General features: G+C 29.7%; 1 protein-coding gene across 1 annotated transcript in view; it reads left to right on the top strand.

Moving 5' to 3' along the window:
• Window positions 1-8,792: 8,792 nt before the first annotated feature.
• Window positions 8,793-15,753, top strand: part of TRIADDRAFT_30267 (uncharacterized protein) — a gene marked incomplete at both ends in the record, with an annotated part of 58,290 nt that continues 51,329 nt past the window's right edge. Inside the window, 2 exons of the mRNA XM_002115990.1 lie at window positions 8,793-9,014; window positions 13,592-13,729. Coding sequence (XP_002116026.1) covers window positions 8,793-9,014; window positions 13,592-13,729 — 360 coding nt within the window. The remainder of the gene's footprint in view (window positions 9,015-13,591; window positions 13,730-15,753) is intronic.

Consider the following 15,753-nt stretch of genomic DNA (forward strand, 5'->3'; position numbering starts at 1 on the left):
TCTACCGACTAATGTTACCTGATAGGACTGCACTATGTCCACTCATAGAGTCTTTTCAATACACCTGCAATCTATCAATAGTCAAAATTTCAATTACGAGAACTTGTACTGTATAAATATTGCATTACGGTACAAAATATAATTTACTGTAATACTGTATATCGTGACTTCAGTGATTCCTACTGTAAGCAACTAATTGTAATCACCGTATGTATAACATATATAATTCACTAAATTTAGTCATTTAATTCTTCACTGTCGTTCGTACCGTGACAGCTTGTAAATTAATTTTACCAAAGATTTTGACACTTATAAGCACTACAATGGCATCTTTTATAATTTTTATGATCCAGAGTAATAGCCTAATATCATATTGCTCCCTTTAAATTTGAGATAGATCCAGGTATTGCTTCTCAGAAAAGTTTTAATTTATAGAACTATTACAAAGTTTAGGTTAGCCAACTAAATTTCACTTTCTTCTAAGTATAAGCTGATTAATTTTATCTTAGGGTAAGTGCCGGATGGAATATACACAATCCTTAGTTTTTTACAATTAAAATGTTTAATAAATGCAGATCTTGCAGAAACGTAGCTTTGTTCGGTGACTGAAGTTCGAAAATAGTATGGATATTAATATCTTAGTTATTTTGATGTCTGTAACAAATTGGCTAACGAAATTTATGAAGAATCAGATATGGTCAAGCTTATGAATTATGCATAAAATCGTTATCAGTAAAATTATTTAATTTATCGATAATTTAAATGGTTCTCGAAAAATAATTCATAATAATAATATGTTGCAAATTAGTTCATAATTGCTGTTAATTTACTTGATACTGAAACGCTTTGTACGCTATATAAATAATTGAGAATAGAACAGCATATTGATTTCGCGTAATATAGACAATTATGAGAATTGTTATAATTAACTGGTCAAGCTAAGACAAAGATACTGTAGCTCGTTGATATTAATACTTTTTCGCAAAATCAAAGCACATAGAGATTCCTATAAAGCATATTATCGTAATATTTACAGGAACAAATATTACTAGAAAGGTAGTGCTTACAAGGAAGACAGTATAGTAGAAAGACTAAATTAATATCAATGGCCAAAACAATTTTCAGTTGCTCTTTTCAGTTTTCATTTTAGCGCTACTTCATTTACAATTCACTTGTCTCGTGTCATTGCATCTATTCGTAACAAAAATACATAATTTATAATTATTTGTCATATATCTATAAAATTGATCAATTTCACAGTCGTAATCGTGATAAATATGTTGACAAAGAATGTAGGTAGTAGTATTTAATTGGCGATATTGATTTACGTTTATAATAATGGTAACGCTAACAGATTTAGAAATATTTATAGTACTGATTTATGCTCTGGAATTTTTATCAGCTTAAATATTAATATCTTCTTCTGCTTTCAACATTAATAAATCATTTAATAATTGCTGACGTAACAGATAATCTTATAAAAAGAAGAAAAATGCATATGTATCGAATTTTTTCATAATCAAAAAACAAAAAATCGATTACTCATTTACTTGCCTTGCAAAATGGACTAAATTAATCTTACAACTACCGATATCTATGAACATTTATCAATTTGATTGTAATTAAAGAACTAACTTAAGAAAAATTTTCTGGATAGATTGATAAATTCACTGCTTCATTTTGCAGATAAATCAAAATATTCCGAAATCTATATTTATGGCGTGATTGGTTAAAAATATCAAATTTTATGATAATACTCGTAAAGAGAAATATAAAATGTCAACAGAAATTACTATCATACTTGGGCAGGCTTATGTCGCAAAATTTACGGAAGTTAGATTAAGATATCGATCCTTTTCTAATAAAGAATTCCTTTCGGACATTTTGCTTATGCTTGAACCACAATGTCTTTCAGAAATATATCTGGTGTTTATACATGAATAGTTATTATGCTCATCTACTGTATAAGGTAATGCGTATGGATAGATTAGTAAGCCGAAAGTGAATAAATGGAATTTTATATGTAATAGGTTGGGTGACTAAACATTGCAGCTTTGCATTTTCCTAAGTAAAAACTAAAACATTGCACGAATTCTCATCATCTAGTTTTATCTAAGACTATTTCCATCCTTTAAAATTTTCTGAAATTGAATCTATCACAGTACCTCAGAAAACTGAATCCTTTAGGCCATAGAATTGATCTTTGCTGTATCTACAAATTGATGCTATTGTCAAGTAATATCGATATTAAATTTATGGCTTTAAGCGAATACTCGTATTCATAGTAGATATAATTTTTATAATGGTAATGATTAAAAATGAAATATTTCGAGGCAAATAGGAATTAAGATTGTAATTGAAATTTTCTTTACAAATATAGGAGAAATGCTTAACTATTTAATCAAAATATAAGTCTTCGATCGCCCAGGGGTGGAAATCGAATCTTTCTGCCTGTAATGTTTATTCATGGTCGCAAAAATCATATCTAGCAATGCATATATACCGATATTGGCCAGTCCATTACCGGTAATTTATCAGGAAATGTAAGTAATACCGGTAATAGCCTGGCATTAAACGCCTTTAACGGTAACGCTGGCATTACCGAAGTTGGAATTAGCACTGTGACAGTGTTATATACTGTATTAGAGTAGAAATATCTATTTTAGGATAATTCTGTTAACCTATCCTTATTTAGTTAACTTCTAATTTGGATATACTGTGTTTTAATATAGTACTGACTTTTTATGACAGTGACACTTATACGCATACTCAAATTAATAGTTATAATAGGGAATGCAAATCATCTACTTACAGTTCGAATCATATGATTGTAACTTACTTATGGTAGATTGTAAATTGTTGTGGAAATGTTCCGTGATAAGACATATCGTAATTTGACTATTCTGTATTAGTCATCAGATGTCTGTGTTCGTAAATACTGTTATCTGCATTAAGGGAGCAGTAGCTATAAATTAATATCTAATTCAGTAAATGATTTCAAAGTTAATTGTACTAACTATGACTCATGAACTATTGAGGAATAGTATATAAATGCAGTACATCATGCAATAAAGTGGATTCTCCAACTTAGTGTTTAACGTAAAATACGAGGCGTCTAAGGCTTTGTGTAGTCTGCTAGTAGAGCAAAAGTGTTTGTGATAGCGCAGATATCGTTCCTTGATACGTGGTTCAAGGAATTGACTTATTGATCGTACATTACGTTATCTTGTTGCAAAGCTGTTTTGTGACAGTAATGCATTAACAATTATTTATAGATAATATGAATTTATCGAGACAGCTTCTGTTGTACCACCGGCATATTCGTATATGTGTTTGTTATAAAACAGCTTTGCAACAAGATAACGTAATGTACGATCAATAAGTCAATTCCTTGAACCACGTATCAAGGAACGATATCCGCGCTATCACAAACGCTTTTGCTCTACTAGCAGACTACCCAAAGCCTTAGACACCTCGTATTTTACGTTAAACACTAAGTTTGAGAATCCACTTTATTACATGATGTACTGCATTTATATACTATTCCTCAATAGTTCATGAGTCATAGTTAGTACAATTAACTTTGGAATCATTTACTGAATTAGATATTAATTATAGCTACTGCTCCCTTAATGCAGACAACAGTATTTACGAACACAGACATCTGATGACTAATACAGAATAGTCAGATTACGATCTGTCTTATCACGGAACATTTCCACGATGATTTACGATCTACCATAAGTAAATTACAATCACAATGATTCGAATTGTAAGTAGATGATTTGCATTCCCTATTATAACTATTAATTTCAGGATGTGTATAAGTGTCACTGTCATAAAAAGTCAGTACTACATTAAAAAACAGTATATCCAAATTAGAAATTAACTAAATAAGGACAGGCTAACAGAATTATCCTAACATTGATATTTCTACTCTAGTACAGTATATGACACTGTCACAATTACCTAGTTATTAAGAAATTCTATCTGGAAATGATAATTTGATAGAACTTGGCTTGCTTGATTCATTTCATGAACCGCAGTCTTATCTGCGGTAAGTAGAAAATTATTCGCCGGATTGGAAATGAATGGAATCATGGATATTACAGTTAGATTTTTCTTACATACGCATTACTTTACTGAATTAAGGAGAAAAAAATACCGATATAGCTAATCCATTTCATTAGTGTACCAGTGATTATCGTCAAGTAGATTATTTAAAAATATAATTTGCCATAGTTTTATATATCCATGGGTGAAGAAATTAAACTCGTGAAACAAATTAACAATCTGTCACCTTTCTAACACCTGCATTTGACGCTATTGATTTTAGCTAACTGATATCATTGCCTCATTGTAACAAGGAACAAAGAAATTACCAATTGAACTGATGATTCAATGTTAAAATTTTATTTGTTATTAAATCTAATTTTGATTTCTCATTGTCAAATAAATACCGGTTATTAATTTTACAGCTATTATCTTATTTTTTATCTACATTTGTAAATATCCAATTCAAGTGCCTTTTGTAGGCTTTTACATTCTTTATTGATTTCGTTATTCTAATATGAAGGTATAGTAATTAATTAAATAAATCTGCTTCCCGTTAATGCTATAATATCACAAGTCGTTTGCAAGACCATACATAGTTAGGTATTTTTAACAAAGAAATCTTTTTATCCAAGTACAATCCAACTTATATATTACCTGCCAATTATTTTCCCCTCCAAAATATGAAACTTCTTAAAATACTTGAATATTACCTAGCAAGATTTGATTAAATTTTACTAATTTAATAAACAGAGGATTGCATATCAAGATTTGTAGCTTACTTTTGTTTAAGTTTAGGTTCAGAAGGTCATGATATTTAGGCTAGATTGAATGATCGTTTTCAAATTCTAATCCGATTCTCTGATCGCTATGGATAGAGCACGGCCTCAACAAAGCTTGACGGTTTATGTTACAAGTTAGCTTTGTGAGAATTTTAAGTAAAGTTCTACAAATGATCCACTTAATTAAATGTTTTTCTTCTAAAGGTAAAATAAAAATACAAAAAATTACCATAAAGACCGAACTTTTGTTAGTAAACATTTTTAACTTATTATTTATGCATAATCTTAATCTAAGCATAATTGCTGTTTAGTACAACAATCATGGACTAGAATTTAAATAATCTTACTGATACCTATAAACAATAACTTTCAATCGAATACAGTATATAAAGGCTTACCATTAATAAAACTCGCATTAAGACATTATTTATAGCACTTAGTACGACAACTATGGATTTTTCCAGGTTATCTACTACTGCCATATTAAGCAACTATAACGGTAAAGTAACTCCGTAACAGCATAGCTATTTGATCTCTTTTGGAGCAGAATTATGAAAACTCTTGCAATCGTATAATTTAATGTACAGCAATGGAATAAAAATAACAAATAAATAAATTTGATCAAATTAGCTTAACTTTATATAACTAGCAAGAGCAAATACTTTTAATTAAAATAGCTCATTGAAATAATTTACTTATGGCATTTTCAGAGTATAGAATACTTTACTGCCCATATCTGTTCCATCCGGAATTATATATTTTCAACTAAATTCTATCTTTATATATTTTAAAGTTTAACTAATTTATAACAATAATCTGGATGCGATGCACATATTGCGGTGAACAAAAAACAAATATTAGATGGAATATGCTTACATGCTCTCTTTGCCTAACAAATTACTAGTATAAAATTCAGTCAAGTGCTTCAAATAGGACATCGTAGAGTAGATTTTAAATTATACAAATCGTTCATCTGATAAAATGCATAAATTCAATTTTAATCATTTACGATAGTTTCCTTTTCGATGTTTGCTTAAAATTAGCCAGTGTTGTAGCACAATTTAAAAAATTCTCTCAACTACATAAATTGCAATGAGTCATCAAGAAATTGCATTTCCTGATCTGATATTTAAATAAATATTTTAGCATGAAGTAAGGCCTTGACAGCTATTATTTATTACAGTCTACATATAGTAAATGCGGTGAAGAATGATAGATACAGTCGCAATGACGTCTCACTAACAGAAGTATAGCAATTATTGAATAACATTCGCTATATCTAAGGTAATCTTTATTCAGGTTTTTACTTTTTAAAATTTCATTTTTATTATGCGAGAAGGGGCTTCGAAAATAAAACCGTAAGTCATCATATACAATTCTTCCACTAATTTATTAAAAATCAAATTCGAAAATATGAAAACTTACACTTACTTAATCAATTTGAAATTTTATTTTTTTGCGAATTAATGATGCAACGATATGTTATTCCGAAATATGTAAATTTAATGATGATGTTAGGCTTTAACCGGCCATTATACATAATGGCCGGTTATGAGAACTGACCATAATCTAAACAAGTATAACATAATTATGTAATTTATTAAACTTTTCACGGACATATAATTTTATTATTATCAGGTTAATGTTCATTAATCCGGGAGATGTGTATCTAAATCGATTTTTGTTTTTCAGAAGTCTATTTATTTTCAATTAAAATGAATTAACATATTGCATCATGAGAGTATAGTGATAGAGAGATTCATGGGAAAGCATGAATACAGTCTTAATACGTAAATAGGGTCTTTTAACAATGATGGGCAATCGATATTGTCTTCTAAGGAATTTGCTATTATAATGATTCGCTTATCAGGGAACAGTTGGGAAATAAAAATCATTTTATCCGCTTGCGATATCTTTTTATTTCTTGGTCAACAAAAAAAATTTTAATTTTATAGCTAAGTTAAGAATCTTGTATTTAATTCAATTAGCAGTATATGAGATGCAGTAATTTATGTGTACAATAAGCTCTCTGAGTGGAGTTTAACTGTCGTCTAGATGAAATACCTGTTTCTCGATATTGAACGCTAATTTTATAATCTAGCTTTGTACTTTCATGGGTTTCATTACAGATGTTATTGAAGAATTTCGATACGATATCATCAAAATATTCATGTAAATTTGACAACACAAAGCAGAAATTGCCATTGAAATAGTTTGCATGATTTTTCAAGTTCAACCTTTTTATTATTTTACATAATTTTAATTGTTTACGCGCATTTACTTATCCTACTATTTTTCCATGATAACGTTCAGAAAAGTACTATTGTTAAGTTTCTGTATTGCTTCTAATTCCATGAAGCAATTTGCTACGAAATAAGATGTAAGAAGCATGATAATAGATTTTGATTGTGCTTGCTACCGTTTGATTGAGGCTCTTTTAAAACATGCTTTCTTGATTAAAGTAGTTTGCTCGATTATATCAACTTGAAGTACACGGTACTAAAATCAAAGCAATCTATAGAAAATTAATCTACGTAGTATAGAAATAAAAGCATTCTCTAGACATTTATTTTTAATAGTAGTTGCATAATTTTTCTATTATTAAGACCTTTTTTAAGTATAGAGAGATAACTTAATATAATGAATGTTTATATGGCCAATCAAACCACAATAATAGTATAATATTACACATATATATGTACTTTATGTACATAACATCAACTGTCGGCTTCTTAGAATAGACTTATCCATAAAGCACTGTTATTATTTTCTTTGTATCTTCTAGATTTAATTATTCTGGGCATTGAATGCTGTATTTCCTACATCAGAGATGTCGAAATTAAGATTGCACATGCTATAAAGACTATCAAAAATTCATAAACACGAAATTGGTAAAAAATATCCTGTTCTTAAGAAATACAGAAGTTTCCGCTTCCTTGATAGCTCTTACTAGCACTCTTTGTTTCTTTCTAAGACACAGTAAATTACTTTAAATCTTTCTTGCTGGAAGTAGATCATAATTGAACGATGCTATTTTACTATAGTATGCTGGGATTGAATATTGTAACTTAGTTATTCTACGAATTAAAAGTGATTTACAATTATTCAAACTAAATTTACGGTAAAACATCTTCCTTAACACTTTTGATCCAATTTTTATTCTAAATACAGTAGCATGAAGCCGGTACAAAAGTTTAAGAAAGGGTGTAGCTAAAATTAGAAAGTAGACAGTGACCTGAATAGTCTTCCGTTTCTACAATAAATAGAAACAAAATCAAAAATATTATTTTGTTGATCAATAATTCACTTTCTATCAGGTAAAGTAATGATGTGCTTTTGGCATCAGCCGAGAAATAATCGGATCTCAAATAATTAAGCTGTCATAGTTTTCTTCGCAAATGCCCAAAATTTAAAGATTAACTAAGGCCTTATGACATTTTACTAACAAATAAATGCCTTAGTAATAATTAACAATAATAATGATTTAACTGATAAACTAATTATGGGAAGGTTCCAATTTGAATAAATTTAGCAAAATATGACTAAAAGAGGATTTTTTATAATAAATTTACAAATTACTTTACAAAATGTCTAGAAATAGATTTATTGGACAAATTGATGCTACTTCTGTGATTAGTTAAATATTTACAAAGCTTGACTATATTGGATAAAAAGGTTTTAAAACTAAGAAATGGAATTAAATGTCGGTATGGAATCAGAATTGAACTGAAATACAATGGAATCTACTAACGTAAATTGTGACCTTCGACAAATAATTCTATATCTTTGTTGTAATAAGCTTATAATATTGCATCCAATTGTCAATAATGTCTTGCCCAGGTGTTCGAAATATAGAGATGACTAAACAGTTTGCGCGAATTATAGTCGTTATGGTAGGATCTATAAAGCTATTAAGGGTTAAATCAAGAATTAGTTTATCATCATACTGATGTAACGATGAGATTGATTGGTTGGTTTTGTGCTTTCCTTCTCCTTTCTTGGATTCCAGAATATCTCTGTCGAAATAATCTCACTGTAGTATGTTTAATACCTCACATAAGCTCGCTTTCGGTCGGCAAATTTTTGGTTACCTCTGTAAAGGCCGCAGGTCATGACATTAATCAAGCAAACAATATTTTATCAAACTACAGCCTACAGATGGAATTTTACGATAGCAAGGTGCGTGTTGTACGTATAGCTAATCGCAGATAGTCTACCAGTTTAGTAGATATAAAAGATGTCTCTACTTATATTGAATGTAAGATTGATAATTGAAAAACGTTTTATAGTATTTAGAATTGTCTGCCATAAATTAAACTTAACTATTTATCAACTTGAATAAACCTACCTTTCGACATAACCGCACAGAAGTTGACGCCTTATGTGATTAAATTATACTATAGCAAATTATAGCTTTAATTTATCAATGATTGAGTATCACATAGCTTACAGTACTAGTTTAAATGGTACATTATAAATCACATACTGTATGCACATTATGAATTGTCCTAAGTTATCGTCTCAGATAGATTTTATACTTCCTCATCTTTAAGTATTATCGCATTTATAACATTTTAAATTTGCAATACTCGTGTATTATAGTTCATAAAATACTATGGTCAAGGGCTGTTTGTAAGTACTCTTACATGCGCTCACATAGCAATATGTTATAAAGAATTTAACTTTTGAAACACGAACTTTACAAAAGTCATCATTTAAAACTAGGAGTGTTTAAGTAAGGGAATAAATTCTTATAGGGCGAATACACGTAACTTACTAGCTCACAACACAAACCGCTTCTTTACTGCCGGAAGCTGCATTCTAATGAAATAACTTAACTTGAAAGTTATTTTTTGGTTGCACTTATAAATTATATCCTAATTTATAGTGAAAGGCTCGCAATCAGCAGAAGTATTATAGCTATTAAAATGTATTCTTTTCCTATTCGAACTCACTATGGTATGATTTTACTCAATATATCTTATCTTATTTAGTCTAAACTGACCTAGTCTATACTCAAAAATACGCGTTTTACGAACAGATTCAATTACAAAAATCTCGCAGGCAATCGCAAATTAGATCATAATTATCAATAGCATCCATACGAGTACGCTAATTAAAACAGAATGGTTATTGATGAATAGGTCAGTATTTAATAAAGACTGCTGTAGAGTTTAAGGATTAATCGATCTAAGCAATTTCTCTGGCTAAACATATTAACTATGGTATCAGTGGAAAAAGATTTAAGGTACTAGTTCACTTTAATTGATAGATAATACCATTCTGTTCTAAAGACAGTCTCATCGTAGGAACCAAACCAATTGCAGTGTATTAATTACGATGCCACTTGATAATATCTGAGGTTTTTCTCCATCGATGATTAGGCCCTTGTCACGGTAGTGAATCTGCCGTGATGAATGATAACTTACTTAATTTAGACATGTATATGTATCACGTTAAGATAGTTATTAATTTAGATATGTGTATGAATTATTTGATGACTTAATATAGCCGATACAAACCTGTTCCTAATACAGGTTAAATTATACTTAATATGGTATATGAGCTGTCAATAGTAAATTCAATATAAATCCTGTTAATTATAAGCTAGGGCAAACATAAAGCTAATCTATAGCAATATTACAAATCCATTGGATTAGACAAGGAATAATTTAATGTATTCACGAAGTCTTATTGGTCGAAATATATCACACATCGTAAACCGGTTTTATGGCTAGAAAAGCTATTTAAATGATTGATTTTGAATATTAAATTAGACTTGCATTTTCTAGAATAAAGATATAGTTAGAAGATTCTGAAAGGCATTTCTCAGTTATTGTACTTAGCTAGGGTAATCTAGTTAGTTTAGATTAGGCAAGTTTAGTTAAGTAACAGCCCTACTAGAATTAGTGCCTGTTACGGAGCCATGCTCCGAAATATTAATTGCTAAGTTAATTAAAATATCTCATTTAAATTATTGTTTGCTCCAGTAGCTTATTAGATATTAATGTCTATTCATAAGTACATGTTCAATATTGTTGACATCTCGGAGCTAACACGCTTAGTCTGTAAACGTTAATTAATAACGCCTTAAGTGTAAGATCAATTACTTTGCAGAGCCTTGAGGCTCTAGTTGCTATACTAGGATATCTATACTGTACAGTGTAAGCCGCTATTTCAAGAATATTCACAAGTGTACCATCGGCGAGACTATTAAAAGCGGAGCACTAGCTTAGCTTCTCAGTTCCAGTTAGTCATTGCAGGATCTTGTGACTATTATTGCTAAGAATATTCTTACGTTTTTCTTTAGTACATTTTACGACTAAGGTTAACGAAAATAAAGTAAAGTATTTAAACCTGTTACTCAATAGTAGTTTTTTTGTGTAGCTGAGAGTTAGTTCAACTACGATAGGTCCCTAAGTTAGTTGGGAACACAAGTACTAGTGAAGATAGTGTTTAAGACCCGGTTTCTTGTTACAAAGAAGAAGATTTGTAACAGTGCCCAATAACATTATCACGTAGGTCATCAACCCCAATTATCAGAATTGTTGGCATCAATGCTATCTAGATTTACTAGTGATAAAGAATTGTTGCTTACGTTGCCAATTTCGGTCAAGAACAGAAATCGCCCAGATTTTTAATAATAGCAGAAGCGAAACTAATTAATCTATTTATTTAATTTCCCATTGAATATATTAAAATGGCAACTGCAAAATGCACTATAGTAACTCAATAATATTAAAAAAAATATTTTATATCCTACCAGCTATAGAAATCAATTAATCCTAGTATTTCAGCAATAGCTCGCATATATTACACAATATCAGAAGAAAATTAGATATTAATTTACATTGAAGCTGAATATGCTTCGCTACTGTTTGTTTTCTCTTCGTGATAGTCTATTAACATTAATTTGCATTTCTTCGTAGATTTTTCCATAATACACTTATATTTCATTTATGAAGCATCAGTTAGAAGTCATTTTCAAATGTATGGATTAATGAGTTTAAATTAAATTCGGCTAGTTTTCTAGCAACAAACACTATACCAATGCATTATTTTATAGTAAAGAGTTCTACTGACATACCTTATTGCTAATAGTAGATTAGTACAAAATTGATTAACGTATGTTGTTGTTCACCTAAATAAATAGTTTCATCTATTAATTGGCATAACAGATTCTAAATAATAGCTTTTAATCTACCGGGTTTATTTAATTGTTTCATAAACGAGTGCTATATCCTTATAAAATTGTATTTACAATCCTATCTTAGCTACTCATTGAAAATTTCAAGAATTTATGTGCTATTATTTTCTATATCAGAGAGCTGAGAGCAAATATTAATCGTATCAGCATTTTAATGAATAGAAAAAGATCAAAAGGAGAAATAAAACAAAGCACTTTTAAGATTTTTCTATTATAATTGTAAAAGATTTCTTTTGTTGATGTTAATGTAGCAGGTAACCGTAACGGCTTAGAATCAGAGCTTTTCTTCATTTATCTGTTATCGAAGGAGATACGAATGCAATGCTCATTATAATGTCGTCAATCTTAAAATTATTGTAGGTGTTTACTTCGTTTAATTTTTACATCTGCGCCTGAACTGAAAGCAAAACAGAGTTTCTTAATCTATAAGTTAGTCTTTTAATATTGTCATTATCGAGAAAATCTATTATGTTTCGGTGATAGCTGTCAAGCATTAAGTGACACAAGACGGCCTCAAAGAGTTTCACGTAATAGTTAGTCTTTGCAACTTAACACGTTGTATTAATGCGCTGATGGACTCCATATTTGATCATAATGATTGCTATATTTGATGTATTTAGGTTGCTAAGAATAGATATTATCGCGAAGCTAATATTAGATGATTGCTAACTACTATTATTAGAAATTATTGATGACTAATTTTGGCTAGTTTGCTAGCTATGTTACAATATATGTGTGACGTGATATACTTAAATTGTGAAGATGTCTAAGACCGAAAGGTTTTGGACACTAATATAAGAGTACTAATATCTTAAGTAAAATGATTCGGATTTCAGAAGACAAGTGGCGTTCTATTTGAGTAAAAGTATTCTATTTGATGGCTCAAATCTGATTGTGGTTAATTATATTGTCAAAAATCGATGATATAACGAAATGTATTTAAGAACTGCGGAAATGAGCTCTACGGAGAGATTTCACGTCACTTCAAGCTCGGAATACTTTAAATCTTAGACTATATTCTTGTAGTAATTAACTGTTGCTCTACTATTCTTAAAACTTTTAATGCAGACCTTTTAATAAGGCAATTTTTGTGAGATACCTTTATTACACACATGTATTGGTTACCAGCAATCTCATTAATTTGTGACAATTCAATCCCCACACATACTCGTATAAACATACAGTGACAGCTATTCTCTTACACTACGCATTACTAGTATTTAGTATTCTAGGATTTTTCGTACATAAAATTATGCAAATCATAATTTCCAACGTAATATAAATACTGAAAGATTCAATTTGTTAGGTAGATAAATCATAAATTCAAATATACCGTATGATTGGGTTGAAATTATTTATAGAAAAATATACTACAATGTCATTAAGGAATAACTGCTCCGATACAGGTGATATTACACCAGTATTTTAAAATTTCTTTAACATTTCGTTCAGATTTAGCTGGTCTAAATTATCCAATCGCAATGTTTCTATTATATTATAAAAACATTAAATTTATCTTTAAGTGACTGATTTTTACTAAATTTTATAGACAAATGGCCCACTAGCTACTAAACTTCTGATTGATTCAGTGTTCCGTCAACCCCAGAAAATTGCAGTTATTGGTCCTTTACTATCCACAACAACAGAATATGTTGCTTCCATTTCAAAATATTGGAACTTAGTTCAGGTATGTGTTAATTATTACTAGAGACGATAATAAAAAATTTATTCGATATCTAACGGATTTTATATTAAATACGCTGGTCGTCGATAATGCATATTTCAGCTATTGATTGATTTGGATTAGCTGGTAACTTTACAGTAAAACATTCTTTCTAATGAAGTGCTGCATACATTTTAAATATTCTTTCTACTTTTCTAGCTTGGTTATGCATCGACATCAATATCACTAGATGATAAATCAACGTATCCATACTATTTTAGAACTTCAGTAACTGAACAAAGCTATACTCCCGCAAGAGTGTCATTTTTTAAAGAATTTAATTGGAATAAAGTCGGGATAGTGCATAGTCCAATTGGTGCTTATCCGAAGGTAAGGAGAGTCCGCTCACAGTAAATTGAGATTGAAGTGTAGTGCTTTTATTATATGTTATTTATGGCATACGCAAGAACGCTGGTTGTATAATGGAGAAAATCACTTTCTTTCTTAAGAAGATATCCGCTATAAATTATTTCATTACAGCAGATTTCATATTAATGGTTAAATTTCGAAATAGAGCTCAGTCTATAAGGTTCTTCATCAATAAAATAGATAAATAGTGATATCATTTTGTTTCTTAAACAAGGAACAAGGATTGATCGTATTATTAGCTATTTACCCTAATTAGAAAAGCTGTATAGATTAAATATAAACAGTAACGATATGTTTTATTGACTATCAATGATAAATTAACTTCTAACCAAGTTCGAATGTAGACTTATTAAAGGAGTTACTGCTATAGCCTTTTTACTACTCTAGCAACAGCAGAAATGCCTTTAATAATTCTAAACTGATATTGACTTAATGCAGAAATTTTAATTTTGGATATATATTTAGCTGGCCTTATTGATTCAACGAGAAATGACTAAAGCAAATGTAGAAGTAGCAGTGATGGAGACCATTGACGCGGATGCTGCGTTTGCTTTGAATAGTTTAAAGGTAAAATTTTGAGAATACTTTCTCAAAATCAAGCTATCCTTGATCTTCATCAATATAGAAGTTAATTTTATTTTGATAAGAAATACTAGAGATTGGATTTGAACTTAATAATTTTGTTGTAATAGACCTCCGAGTCCTTCATGTATCGATTCCATTTAATTGCAGATACATTATTTCCAAAATTAATTTACTATAAAATAAGATTAATAACTTCGAAGACAGAGCTTCACTTAGCGCTCCTCATACTTCCCTAGGATTCAATCAGTACTGTTACTAGTATGGATTAGAATTGATAATATCAATGATAGAATTATATAGCAAGGGTAGTAAGAATAATACAATAATTTTGGCTTTGTTTTAATTCTCTATATAGCAAAAAGATGTTCGGATAATATTATACGTTGGATTTACTATTCCCGCCAGACAACTGATATGCCAGGTTAGCTTTGTTGCTTAGTAATCAGTTTTGATTACAATTTAATGATTATCTAAATCTTGTACTTTCTTCATATCTGAAGACATAGTCTCCTAAGAATTTATAAGTAATAGCGTAATTTCCGAAAGATTTCATAAATATTTAAATTGATCCTGAAGCCGAAATAACACACTTAAATGGACGAATTTCTTTATTAGGCTTATCGTAAAGGATATTATGGTTCAAGATATGTATGGTGGTTTCCAGGATGGTTCCGAACTGGCTGGTGGAAAATTTCAGATGCAAGTTTTAACTGCACTACCGACGAACTATTTGCAGTGATAAGAAATAGCTCATTTTACACTAGCGCACCTATTTATTCGAGTTCCAATACGAAAGGAATATCCGGCAAGGTGAAGTATTAAATAATTGATTATATATATTTTGAATATCTTTTTTAGTACTTGCTATAATAATAAATAATATTTTTTGATGGAATCAGACTAAAAGCCAATGTTAAGTTCTATATTGCAATTATTCCATTAGTAAGCTGATAAGATATATCCATATCAGAAATTTTTATCGAGAAAAATTTAAACTCTATTGTCACAATCATACTAATTAAATAGAAATATTT

Source organism: Trichoplax adhaerens, genomic scaffold (assembly GCF_000150275.1).
Source record: "Trichoplax adhaerens TRIADscaffold_13 genomic scaffold, whole genome shotgun sequence".
NCBI classification, from domain to species: Eukaryota; Metazoa; Placozoa; class Uniplacotomia; order Trichoplacea; family Trichoplacidae; genus Trichoplax; species Trichoplax adhaerens.